Genomic DNA, 13089 nt, shown 5'->3' with positions numbered 1-13089 from the left:
TTAACAACAATAAAACTAGAATTGCAGGGAGCTCTGAGGTGACACGACCTTGGTCGCATTCACTTTGAGAGTTGACTGAAAAGGAACGCAGCACTGCATCAGCCCGCCGACAACCCTGACCCCCATCACCGAGTTCACTTTAGTTTTCACACCCAAACACCCAGAAAAAAAGTTACTTCTGCTCTGCTGAGTTCAACATGCAACATTATCTATGCTAACAATATCAACAAAACAAATGATAAATGAGGAGCCAACCTGAACAAGCGTAAAAATTATCCATCCATGCTCCCACTCCTCTTTCTCATCTATCTATCTATCTTTCTGTCCGTCTCTCTGCCGCGCACAAGCTCAACCTTGGTGTGAAGAGAGAGGGAGGGGCGAGAGCCACTGCTGTTGTGATGGGAGGAAGAGAGAGAGAGAGAGAGAGAGAGAGAGGGTGTGGCCCAAAGAGAGAGAGAGAGAGACGAGAGAGGACTAAAATAACTTGGTGTAGCTACTTCCTTGACAAGCTGAGGGGGGGGGAACAATTATTTACACACACACACACACACACACAAACATTAAGTGCGCTGATAGAAAGAGGAAACAGAAAAGGCCGAGGAAAGATGGAGAGATTGTGCGCAACGTCCCCTTTCTACACCACTCTGCTTATGTCCAATTCAAGTTTAAACGACCTAAACTAGAGGTGTGAATTAATGAGCGTTTACACCAACCTATGCATACTGAAATACCGTCTTTACGGGGAGCTTTTTACCAGCTTTACCCAGATCACTGTGTTTATATTAGGGCGGAAAAATATATTGTTTTTAAATCCGAATTACAATTTGAAAGAGACAGTTTTACTTCGATCAGAGACTATGGATTTCAAGCGAGGTCAAGTTGGTAGATGCTAACCTGACCTGCAACAGAATGTTTTAGAATGTTTATAACAGAGTGTAGTGCCTCCTTTTCTCACTTTTTTACAGCGAGAAATCACCAATAATGTCTTCAAAACCAAAAACTACACAAGCGAACATTTTCTAACAGGGATCAGATCTAAAAAAGGAACATCAACAACCAAGGTTTTAGCTTTCCCTGACGTTAGCACGTAGCTACATGTTAGTTAGAAGTAAATGACTGTGGAGTAGTGTTAAAGCAGCACTTTCTACCGTCAAAAATCACCAATAAAGACTTTTAAAACAAATCAACTTCACTATCAAACATCTGCCAGCAGGAATTATATCTGAAAATATGGAGAAATGAACAACCTCAACCACCTCAAAAATAAAGGCAAGATATGAGATGATTGATCTGTGTTACTACTTAATATGTTTATTCTTTTCAAACTAGAGGAATAAGACTTCCACAACATATGATAATAAGAAATCAGGACTTTGAAACGCAAAGTCAAAGAGTTTCACCAGGGTTACACAACGTGACACCAGACGAACCAAATTCGCCGCAAGTGCTGCGCCGTGATCCCTTGCTTTGTGACAATTGTTTTTAGAAGTGTGCAGCTGAGCTCCAGGCACGACTGTCATCGTTGTTGCTGTTGGCATGACAACCGCAGCCCCTGTTGCCGTGGGAATCGTGTCCCCTCTCCACATGATGACTAGTGACCCGCCGGCAAGGTTACGTACACAAACAAATGCAATCCAGATCCCTCTCTGACTCACCGGGACTGCAGGAAAAACCAGATTGTTTCCCAAACGTTTGAACTGAACCTTTAATTTATCAGATAGGTGCGTGATGTCATGTCTGTACAGTGGATACAGGGTTTGTGTGATGGGCTACGCTTGCTTTACTAGAAAAGTGCAAGGCCTACAGGGTCTACAGCGGTGCACCGCAGCTGAATGTGACTCCACATCTGTTCACATCCTGTCTAATCAGGGCAGGAAGCTCAGCCAACGGCTCTCCCTGCTGGTCGTGTGAAGGTGGTGGGGCGAGCACATTTATTTATTTAGTTTTTAGTTTAGATAGTTTATTTGAATATGTGAAAAAAACTAAATCATCATACATTAATGGGCAGTCATAAAAAAGGAGAAAAAAAACAGAGAGAAAAATAAATGTACAATAACAAAGTTTAACAAAGTAAACGGAGGAGTGGGAAGAAGTATAAACTTATTTTATTCCACCCCTTTTTAATAAATATTACTGAAATAACATGTACTGAAATATTTTGCCTTCTTTCTATATAGTTATAATAACAATAATAACAACTTCCATTTGTCATTCTTCAATTTTCCTTGTTTAAAAACCATTTAAAGTCTGCGTAAAGTCCATTCAGCGATTTTTTTCAAAATGACTGTTCACAGACTTTGGTTCACTGAAAAAATAACTTTTTGGATTTACTTAATAAAATCCCTGTAACAATTTTCACTCAAAGTTATTCACTCACTCACCAATATCAAGTGTAATGTACTTTGCCTTTAAGCATAACATTTGTAAAGAAATTAGGTAAATGTTACTTAACTCTGTTCAACTTATAAGTTGTATTTATCTAAATGAATTAAGTAACGTCTAAAACATTTTTCATAGATAGGAAATCGCTTTTATTTAAATCTTGACTTGTTCAATGATCTGTCGCTGTAAATAAGCACCAATAAATATATGCTGTATGTCCTTCCACTCTGATATAGTCTCGTTATCGAGACTTTGACATTTTTATTAATTATATGTATGATTCTGATAGCTGAGATCAAGACAAACACAGTGATATATCAAATGAGGTGTTTCTGATGTGTTTTTGTTGAGAAAAATGCATTTTTAGTGATAAAATATATCCCGCAATGCATCATGGGAGTTTCCGGTTAGGTCTTTTCTGCCGTAACTCTGTAACTGAAGGTCGTAGAGAGATGAAAGTTGCTTTCTGGATGTTTTCATGTGCGGCCTTTCCAACGGTGCTACCCCTGAGTGTCTCCGACCTTCCGTTCCAGAGATACGTCACAGTTATCACAAATGTGTTTTTACTCATCCGTGATAAGTGGGTAAAATTTTATTCTACTTTAAAGTTAATGTGCTGGGACTACGAATATATATAATAAAATGTACTCTTCCTAATAAGTGAATTTATTACATGTATAAAATGTGTGAATATTAAAACTTTTACTTCCAATATTCTAGTTCCCATTGAATTTTAATTTGAATATCTATATTACTGTATGTATAAATTACTGAGATTAATTTAATACATTTTACTATACCAAAAAGTCAGTTTTTTCAGTGTATTCGGGTCCCTGTTTTCCCCATCTTTCACCTATTGGGTCTTACCTCCTGGTGAAGATCTTGAGTCCAGTGAAAGACTTGGAGCAGCCGGTCAGCAGCTCCTTCTCTTCATCCGCACAGATCGGGGGCGGCGAGGAGGAGGAGAAGAACGTCTGGAGGTTGGGGGAGGAGGAGGGCAGAGAGGAATTCGAGGAGGAGGATGCGGAGCTGAATTCTCCATCGCAGCCTTTTAAGTTTATGGACCCCTGATCTCTGTCGTCTTGTCCTGGAGCGCCGCCGCAGGCCTCAAGTCTAGCCCCGTATCCCAGATCAGTGTCTGAATCCATGACGGCCAAGGTCTTCGGATCTCGTGGCCTCACCTTAACCCCTGCCACATTTTGATCGGGATGAGCTCCTGGAAGTTCTTGCAAAACTTTCTTGGAGAGTCCTGAATATTATGTATAAGAGGTCTCCAAATGCTGCTTGAAGTAATCCAAATATTCCCCAAGGAGTTCTTTGAGGAGTTCAAAGGAATACAATGTAGATGATAGCAAGTTCTTACAGATTTCGACGAGACCACAAAGCTGCCATAGGGTTCTACCTTTAAAACGTCACGAAGAAAGATACTGGGCAAGGTTCTCAGACCCTGACTGTGTCACTACAGTCCCGTCATAGAGTTCTCGTACTTGGATAAATGACCCTGAGCCAAAGACTGATGGTTTATACTGCGCCCCAAGTACTTCAACCAAAGGACTTCACCTTCATAAAGTTCGTGTAAGGAGAATTATGACCCTGCGCCAAAGAATGATGGTTTATACTGCGCCCCAAGTTGTTCAACCAAAGGACTACACCTTTATAAAGTTCTCGTATGAAGAAATATGACCCTGAACCCAAGAATGATGGTTTATATTGCACCCCAAGTTCTTCAACCAAAGGACTACACCTTTATAAAGTTCTCGTACGAAGAAATATCACCATGAGCCAAAGAATGATGGTATATACTGCGCCCCAAGTTCTTCAACCAAAGGACGCACCATCATAAAGTTCTCGTATGAAGAAATATGACCCTGAGCCAAAGACTGATGGTCTATACTGCGCCCCAAGTTCTTCAACCAAAGGACTACGCCAGGGTACAATGCTAAAATCCCATTTAGAGAACTCTGAAGTTGTAATATTAACAGGACTGCACCATATATTCCAGACTCTGGACTCAAACTACTATACGCACAACACTACCAAGCTGCAAATGGATTCTACCTTACAAAAGTCATGAAGGTAGACCAGGTCCTCAGACCCACGCTGCCTCACTTCAGTCCCGTCATGAAGTCCTCCTAGCAGGAAATATGACCTTTAACCAAGAGACAAAGACTGATTGTGTGTACTGTGCCCCCAGAACTACGACCAAAGGACTCCGTTGACTGTATCCACTTCCTCAAAAGGACTGCACACACTATTAGAAGAACTGTCTTTAAACAAAAGCTGTATTATGAAGACACTGAATTACCATCACACTGCTATGTGTGTATAAACTGCTCCAGGACTTCAAACATGGCTACCCTGCAGAGGCTACAAAGTCAATAATCCACATGCCAAAGGTCTTTTACAAGACACACAAGGTGTGTATTTGTGTGTGTAGAGAGAGATTAGTGTTGAGTCCTGAGGGAGAGATAATCCTTCCTAGCATTCCTCTCCACGTCTCCCACTCAGCAACAGTGCTGTCAACAGTAGTAGTCCTCTCTCTTCTTCTTTGTTTGTTTCCCACTCCTCTGTCTTCTTCCTCTTCCTCACCAACTTTGGTCCGTTCCCTCTGCTCCTCCTCGTCCTCTTCCTCCTCTGTCTCTTCTTCTGTCCCACTGAGGTAAATCACACTCCATGTGACACACACACACATACACACACACACACACACCACTGCGTTGCACGCTGCTCCCCACACGCTTTGGTAAACACACACTGATCCTCTGCTACCCGCCCGGCTAAAAACCAGGAAATGGATAATGACTACAATCAGGGCCTCGGTGTTAGCTGCCCTGCCACATGCCTGACTGAAACTCACTGCTGCTCACTTCTGAAGTAGTTACAGATATAGTCAGTGTTGGAGATTTAAAAAAGTCAGGATTATGAAAAAAGTCAGATGACAAATTACTCTAAAATCATAATTATGACTTTAAATTGACTGAAACCTTTTTTTAAAGTCAGGATTATGAAAAAAGTCAGATGACAAATTACTTTAAAATCATAATTATGACTTTAAATTGACAAAAAAAATGTTTAAAAAAGTGAGAATTAAGAAAAACATCTGATGACAAATTACTTTAAAATTATAATCATGACTTTAAATTGACTAAAACTTTTTTTTAAAAGTCACAATTATGAAAAAGTCAGAAGACAAATTCCTTTAAATCATTATTATGGCTTTAAACTGACTAAAACTTTTTTTTTAACTAGTCAGAACTATGAAAAAGTCAGACTTAAGACTTAAAAAGACCTTTTTAACAAAAGAAACTTCACATGTTGCCCTAATCGTCCATACTTTAAAGATATGTATTGTACAATACATTTGCAACGCACTACAGTTGGATAGGGTGTGTATTTATTTTATAGATTTCCCCATGAAACTTCCCCAGTTAATTAGTGACATTAAGACTATTCATTTTTCTATTACAAGTTTTCTGAAATTGTATGCTCTAGTGACTATTTGTGTCATCAGTAGGTGTGTGTTTGTGTGTCAAAGAAAACTACAGTGTGTGTGTTCAAGGTAATATTGATGTATAATATACAGCAGTTGATGTGTTTTTTATTAGGCTTTGATATAAGTCAGATATGTATCAGATTTTCACTGAAACACACACTCACATTCTCCACATGAGGGTGCTGCCCAGCAGGCAGACAACCAGACGGTCCACAAGCACAGGGTGGCCTCAAGTATGGAGCTGACTGGAATATTTTTTCTGGAGAAGGTTATTTTTCCTAAAGGGCCAAATTGTGTCAAGCATGCCAAGAGCCAAAACATCTGGGGTTTTATTCATAGTCAAAAGTATTCCAAAAAAAGTAAAAGGTTTTTAAAGATGCACCATTACGCTACTTTTCAGGGTCATATTTGTATTTTTCCGGTCGGATACAATAGTTTTACATGCTTTGGTCTTCAAAAAAATATGATTTCTCAATCATCAATCACAGCAACATGACCAATCACAGCAATGAAACGTGACCTACAACCAATCACAGCAAGAAAACATGACCGACAACCAATCACAGCTATGAAACGTGACCTACAACCAATCACAGCAATGAAACGTGACCTACAACCAATCAGAGTAAGTAAAACGTGATCTACAACCAATCACAACAGCGAAACCTGATCTACAACCAATCAAATCAACGTAATGTCACCTTCAACCAATCACAACAACAAAAAATGACCTACAACCAATCACAGCAAGGAAACGTGACCTACAACCAATCACAGCAACGTGACCTACAACCAATTACAGAACATACCTACAACCAATCACAGCAACAAAACGTGACCTACAACCAATCACAGCAAAGGAAATGTGACCTACAACCAATCCCAGCAACGAAATGTAACCTACAACCAATCACATCAAAGGAATTGTGACCTACAACCAATCACAGCAAAGGAAACGTGACCTACAACCAATCACATCAAAGGAAATGTGACCCACAACCAATCACAGCAACATAACCTACAACCCCAGGATCAAAATGGCAAAGCTTGTAGGTCAAAAACGTTCTGTAATTACAACTAAACAGTACCCTAAAGTGTTTTTTTTTACAGTAACTGGACGGTGACGCGGTCACTCATCCTCTTAAACCCACACCACATGACAGACAGTTGTGATTGGTCCCTAAAAAATCCAGCTGCTGGAAGTCTGTCTGACGAGAGAATAGCCAGATGTGACTTGGGCAGATTCCACAATAACTCAAAATCCTGGAGGAAGTCACTGAAATTGGACTATTTCATCAAACACCTCTTCCAGGATTTGAGTGGAAACAACAATATTGTGATTATGGCGTTAGCATTACTTAACTGTACCCTGTCCTGACTGTTATATAATATATTGGTTTTTACATAGCAATGTAAAAATACACACCGCATGTACACGCACACACACACACACCTTTCTGTCTTCCCTGTTCCCTTTCATCCGTTGCCCACTCACTATTTCCATGACAAATAAAACGCCACTCAGCAGCATGACAACGCCCACCACTGACCTATTTCCTGTGTCTCTCTCTAAACAAGGACTCTGATTATGAATTCAAACATTAATCCTACACCTGACCCCAAAGCAAGCAATTTTCCTAATGAGTTGCAGTAAGCCCTTCTCTCTCTTTTATCGTCTTGCAGGGACATTTACATCTGATGACGCAGAGGAAATGTACCACATGTATATGTATGAAATGTTTGATCTTTGTTTAATGTGTTAAACTAACGGTTGAACTGTTTTAAGTTGCATTAAACCCGATGATAGTCATGAGGTCTTTTCATGAATATGAATGCTTATTTCATGCAAATATTCCATTTATGGGGCGGCCGTTGGCACAGTGGTCAGAACAGTATCCCCATGTCAAGAGGCTAAAGGTCCTCGAGGCAGCGGCCGCAGGGTCGACTCCGACCTGTGGCCCTTTGCTGCATGTCTCCCCCTCTCTCTCTCTCACCCCATATCCTGTCTGTCCTATGTAATAAAGGCTTGAAAATCTGTCTCTTTAAAAAAAAAAATTCATTTATGGGTTAAGTGGAGCTGCAAGTGTAGTAGTGGGAGTTTTATTTGTGACTGTAGCAGTAACAATGGGAACGTTAGCTATACAGCACATTTCAGCAACAAGGCAGTTCAAAATACTTTACAGGAAACATTATAGAGCAATAAAACGCAACGAAAATGCGATCTACAACTAATCACAGCAACGAAACATGACCTACAACCATCCACAGCAACAAAATGTGACCTACAACAAATCACAGCGATGAAATGTGACCTACAACCAATCACAGCAACGAAACACGACCTACAACCAATCACAACAATGAAACGTAACTTAAAACCAATCACAGCAAAGTAACCTACAACCAATCACAACAGTGAAACGTAACTTACAACCAATCACAGCAACGTGACCTACAACCAATCACGACAATGAAACGTGACCTACAACCAATCACAGCAATGAGACATGACCTACAACCAATCACAGCAATGAAACATGACCTACAACCAATCAAAACAACAGAACGTGACCTACAACCAATCACAGCAACGAAACGTGACCTACAACCAATCACAACATTTTAAAAAAGTCATTAAAGAGAATATGAAACATAAACTTTTGACCCGTAAGTCTCAGAAACATTTGTTTTTCTTGAGTGACAGCTAGCCTCTGGCCCTCAGTTCTTCTCGGAGGTAAACGTCAGCCAGATGAATGTATCTCCCTCCATCCAACGTCACTTACATGCCCTTTTTTGGTCAGAGAAAATGAGGCGGAGTCAACTACAAATAGCTCTATTTTTTATACAGTCTATGATATACAGTACACCACGGTTCTAAGTTATTTAGTTTTCTTTATTATAGGCTATACTGTACAACCTGTTATAAGGCCAAAAACTGCAATAATATACTTTATATTTCATTCATGGAAATGTGACTCAGGCTATTGATTAAAATTTGCATGATCCAAGCGGATGAGCCTCCAAAAGAGCCCAGGGGCCTCATGGGACCAGGACCCTGCCAACAGTAGTATTTTGAAATCAATTCTATGACAGACATGAAGCCAGTTTGAAGACCTTAGAGCTGGACTAAGGACTCGTGTTTCCAATTCCCTAGCCTTGATATGTTCTTCAGGTGACAGTAGGCTGACCTTGAACTTTGACATTCAGATTGAGATTTCTGACTAAAAAGAATTCATAGTCAGCAGCAGTAGAAGTTCAATCTGGAGAGACTTAAAGAGCATTTAAACAAATTCATTTGACATGTACGGTAGGAAAGAGTCTTGGACAAGAACCCCAAAGATATTTCACTTTCCTCCAAGCAACCCTTGTTGAGGACTGTATTGTCACTTGAAACAGTGACAAAAGAGTCAAGCGGACTGAATGTTCACAGTGAAGTGCATGTAATGAGAGTTTGACAAATGGCCAGCAGATCTGCACCATCTGTCTGCTGACTCCATCCAAGCTCCATCTGTGGAAGGCCTCATGTACCCGTATTAGTGCCAACTACACTATTGACTCAGGAGGAATTTTACAATTACACAGCATGAAATAATGTTATCACTGATGACATAATGATTCAGTACTGGCCTACACTGGCGTGCACATGGTGGGGTCGCCTTTGTGGCCCAATTGTTGAAAAATGCGTTCTTAAGTGCCCCCTGGGAGCCAAAACGTGTGCTGAAGTGCCCTCAAGGGAGCCAAAACGTGTGCTAAAATGCTCTCTAGGAGCCAATACGCGTGCTAAAGTGTCCTCATGGGTGCCAAAACGCTGTTTAAAGTGTCCTCATGGGGGCCAAAAAGCATGCTAAAGTGCCCTCTAGGAGCCAAAACACATGCTAAAGTGTCCTCATGGGACCCAAAACGCATGCTAAAGTGCCCTCTAGGAGCCAAAACACATGTCAAAGTGCCCTCTTGGGAGCCAAAACGCATGCCAAAGATCCTCATGGGGGCCAAAACGCATACTCAAGTGCCCTCAAGGGAGCTAAAATGTTTGCTAAAATTCTCTCTAGGAGCCAAAATGTATGCTAAAGTTCCCTCTAGGAGCCAAAACACGTGCTAAAGTGACCTCATATGGGCAAAAACACATGCTTAAGTGCCCTCTAGGAGTCAAAACGTGTGCTAAAGTGACCTCATATGGGAAAAAACACATGCTTAAGTGCCCTCTAGGAGTCAAAACGTGTGCTAAAGTGCCCTCTTCAGTGGCGAGGATGCGTTATATGTGCCCTTTTCTCCTTTTTGCCCCTGACCTTCTAAAAGTCTGTTGACATATACCTTTGTGCAGTAGAAATGATTGTGGATGGAACCTTTGGTGAGATAGCAGAAGTAGCAGTAAGCTAGTTAGCTTCAGTGGCTAACCATGGTGGCTAACTGCCAACAGGGAAAGCAATTCACCTTCAATTTTGATAGAAATTCATATATTTATTGAAAGGATAGTTCATGTTTTTAAAGTGTGGTTTTATGAAGTTCTTATCCATAGTCAGTGTGTTAGCGTTTGATGCTCTCTGCTCTCTTCAGAGCCACTAGACTCCATTGACAATTAATTTAACCTCACATAAACACAGGAGGTTCTGGTCTACTGCTGCCTCCATCTGTTAATTAGATTGTTAATTTTGTTAGCTTAACCTTTAAAACACAAAACTCACACAATTACACAAACAAACCAACAGATGGAGGCAGTGGTGGAGCAGCAAGTCCTGCGTTTCTGTGAGGTCAAATCACTGGTTTTGTCAATTGAGTCTGGTATCTGATTAGAACCAAACATGGCCGTTGACAGGAAGGCGAAGTGGTGAAATTTCTCTTAATATAGCATAGACTTGAAATGATATTGTGTTTATAGGTAGACATTAAAGTAGTCTACAGTCTGTAGTCAGTAATGTAACTAAACATGCTAGTGTTCGTTGCCTGAGGCCACTTCTTCAGGTCGTCCTCCATCTTTTTCATTAAAATGAGATACAGTTATACATTATAATGGTATACTTGTAATGACTCGGTCTCCTCTCCACTGTGGGGGGATGGCAGTGATCAGTGACATTGATTAACCTACTTACTGTTTCTGAACCTGCAGACTAACAGCTAATACACTGTTGTTTCAGTTGACCACTAACAGCAGAACCCATGCTGTGGCAGGCACAACAACAGAATGGGTTGTCATTTATATTTAGTACAAATGGCAACTAATCAACAACATTGTCTGCTGCCAAAGTGTACAGACTTTAAGGGAAGCTTACTTTTGGCGCTTTTCCACCATGCGGTACGGTACGGCTCGACTCGCTATTTTTCGGTTTTCCATTTGCAAAAGTTGTGAATAGTAGTTTTCACTAACATATATCATTTACAGAACAGAAATGTGAACAAAGGATAAAGCTGGGTTCAAAATTGATTTGGCCTGTAAAGGTTTTCACAGATATCTCTTTTTAATCGCTCAAAAATAAAATTTTTCCATGTTTTAATGAAACAAATGTGCTAGAAATGAGGCTGTGAATGGGAAAACCTTCAGAATATAGGCAGGAAATGAATGAATGAATGAAACTTTAAAGGTTTTAAGTGCTGCTGAAGTGCAGATTTAAAACGTTTAAACATATTTATTATTGGCGGCGCGTGTAGACGCAGCAACCTCTCGCTCTCCCGATCATGCAATGTTTTGTTCGTTTAAAGAATGTTTGTCTGAACGTTTGTCTTGTCAGTCTACGTCGGACAGTAGTACAGTCGACTGGCTTTATAAGACATCCGAAAAAGCAAGATCTGCAAAGTTTTGGAACCAAAAACAGAGACACTAAAGCAGCTAACAGAGACGCTAAAAGAGCTAACAGAGACGCTAAAGAGCTCGGACTGCTCCGTCGGCCTGCTCTCACACTGGACTCACCTGCTACCCCTCCCCCAGAGAGGAGGCATCGGAAGCGGTGTGCGAGGACAACGAAGAGGGGCAAGCGTGGAGGTATCCGATTCAGGCTAGAGGCTAGTCCAACTTGCCCAGCCACTCCATCAATCCAGCAAATGTACGATCATTGGACAGTAAAATGGACCACATCCAACTACTGAGATCAGCGAATGGAAAATTGAGTAATTGCTGTGTGCTTGTATTCACTGAAACATGGCTAAATGACAACATTTCCGATTCTGCTGTACAACTGTAGCAGCTAGCATGTTACCGAGCAGACAGAGCCCTCATAGAAGGAGGGAAGACCCGTGGCGGAGGGATCTCTGTTTACATCCGCTAAGTGTGGTGCAGGGACGCGACGGTGGTACGCAAACACTGTTTTCCACTGCTGGAGTTTGTGATCATAAAGTGTCTTCCTTTATATCTGGCCAAGAGAAATAACTGTTATTCTACTAGCTGCAGTCTACATCCCTCCCACTAACAACAACAGTCATAGAAACGCTGCACTATCCAGATGGTTTCACTATCCTCGCAAGAGATTAGGGTGCACTCACACTGTCCATTCGTACCGTGCCCAAGCACGTTTAACAGCTAAAGTCTAGTTTGTTTGACCAGTGGGATTGCAACCGTACCACGCCTTGGCGTGCTTGCTATCCACGGCCCGTTTGGGAGAGGTGGGCTTTTGTAAAGCACGTTTGCACATGTACGAGCACGAGCACGAGGCATACGGCATTTCTGACGTCATTTTATGTGCGCCTGTGATTATGATGTCAATCAATTGGTGTCGTGTTACGGCGTGATGAAGTATAGGCAGCAAGAAGCATTTGCCGAGGCCCAGGTGGTGTGAGTATAAACGGGGCTGGCCCACGGGGGGAGAGGCAGGGGGGGACAAGTACCCTAAAGCACGGGGCACGGTACGGATGGACGGTGTGAGTGTGCCCTTTAACCATGCTGATCTCAAGACTATACTGCCAAAATTTCCCCAGCACATTAACTTTCCAACAAGGGGAGTTAACACCTTGGATCTGGTCTACACCACACAGAAAGGAGCGTACAAAGCCACCCCCTCCCCCACATTGGCCTATCTGACCACTTCACTGTTATGCTAATGCCATCATACAGACAAACAGTGAAAACCACCAAACCGGTTCTGGAGCGAATTAGAGTGTGGCCAGAGGGAGCCTCCTCAGCTCTTCAAGACTGCTTTGACACCACAGACTGGGAGATGTTCAAACAGGAAGCCTCTTACAACAACAACACAGACATTGAGGAGTACACAAACACTGTGACCTCCTAC

General features: G+C 41.5%; 1 protein-coding gene across 1 annotated transcript in view; it reads right to left on the bottom strand.

Annotated features, from left to right (window-relative positions):
* LOC310964935 (diacylglycerol kinase zeta-like) overlaps positions 1-3918 on the bottom strand; it is a 130877-nt gene extending 126959 nt beyond the window's left edge. Inside the window, exon 1 of the mRNA XM_083938263.1 lies at positions 3250-3918. Within this exon, the coding sequence (XP_083794389.1) occupies positions 3250-3530 (281 nt within the window). The 5' untranslated portion in view covers positions 3531-3918. The remainder of the gene's footprint in view (positions 1-3249) is intronic.
* Between the last annotated feature and the right edge of the window lie 9171 nt (positions 3919-13089).

Source organism: Echiichthys vipera (genome assembly GCF_963691815.1).
Source record: "Echiichthys vipera genome assembly, chromosome: 23".
Lineage (NCBI taxonomy): Eukaryota > Metazoa > Chordata > Actinopteri > Perciformes > Trachinidae > Echiichthys > Echiichthys vipera.
The sequence above is the reverse complement of the archived record's forward strand: the minus strand, read 5'-3'. Positions and strand labels throughout refer to the sequence as shown.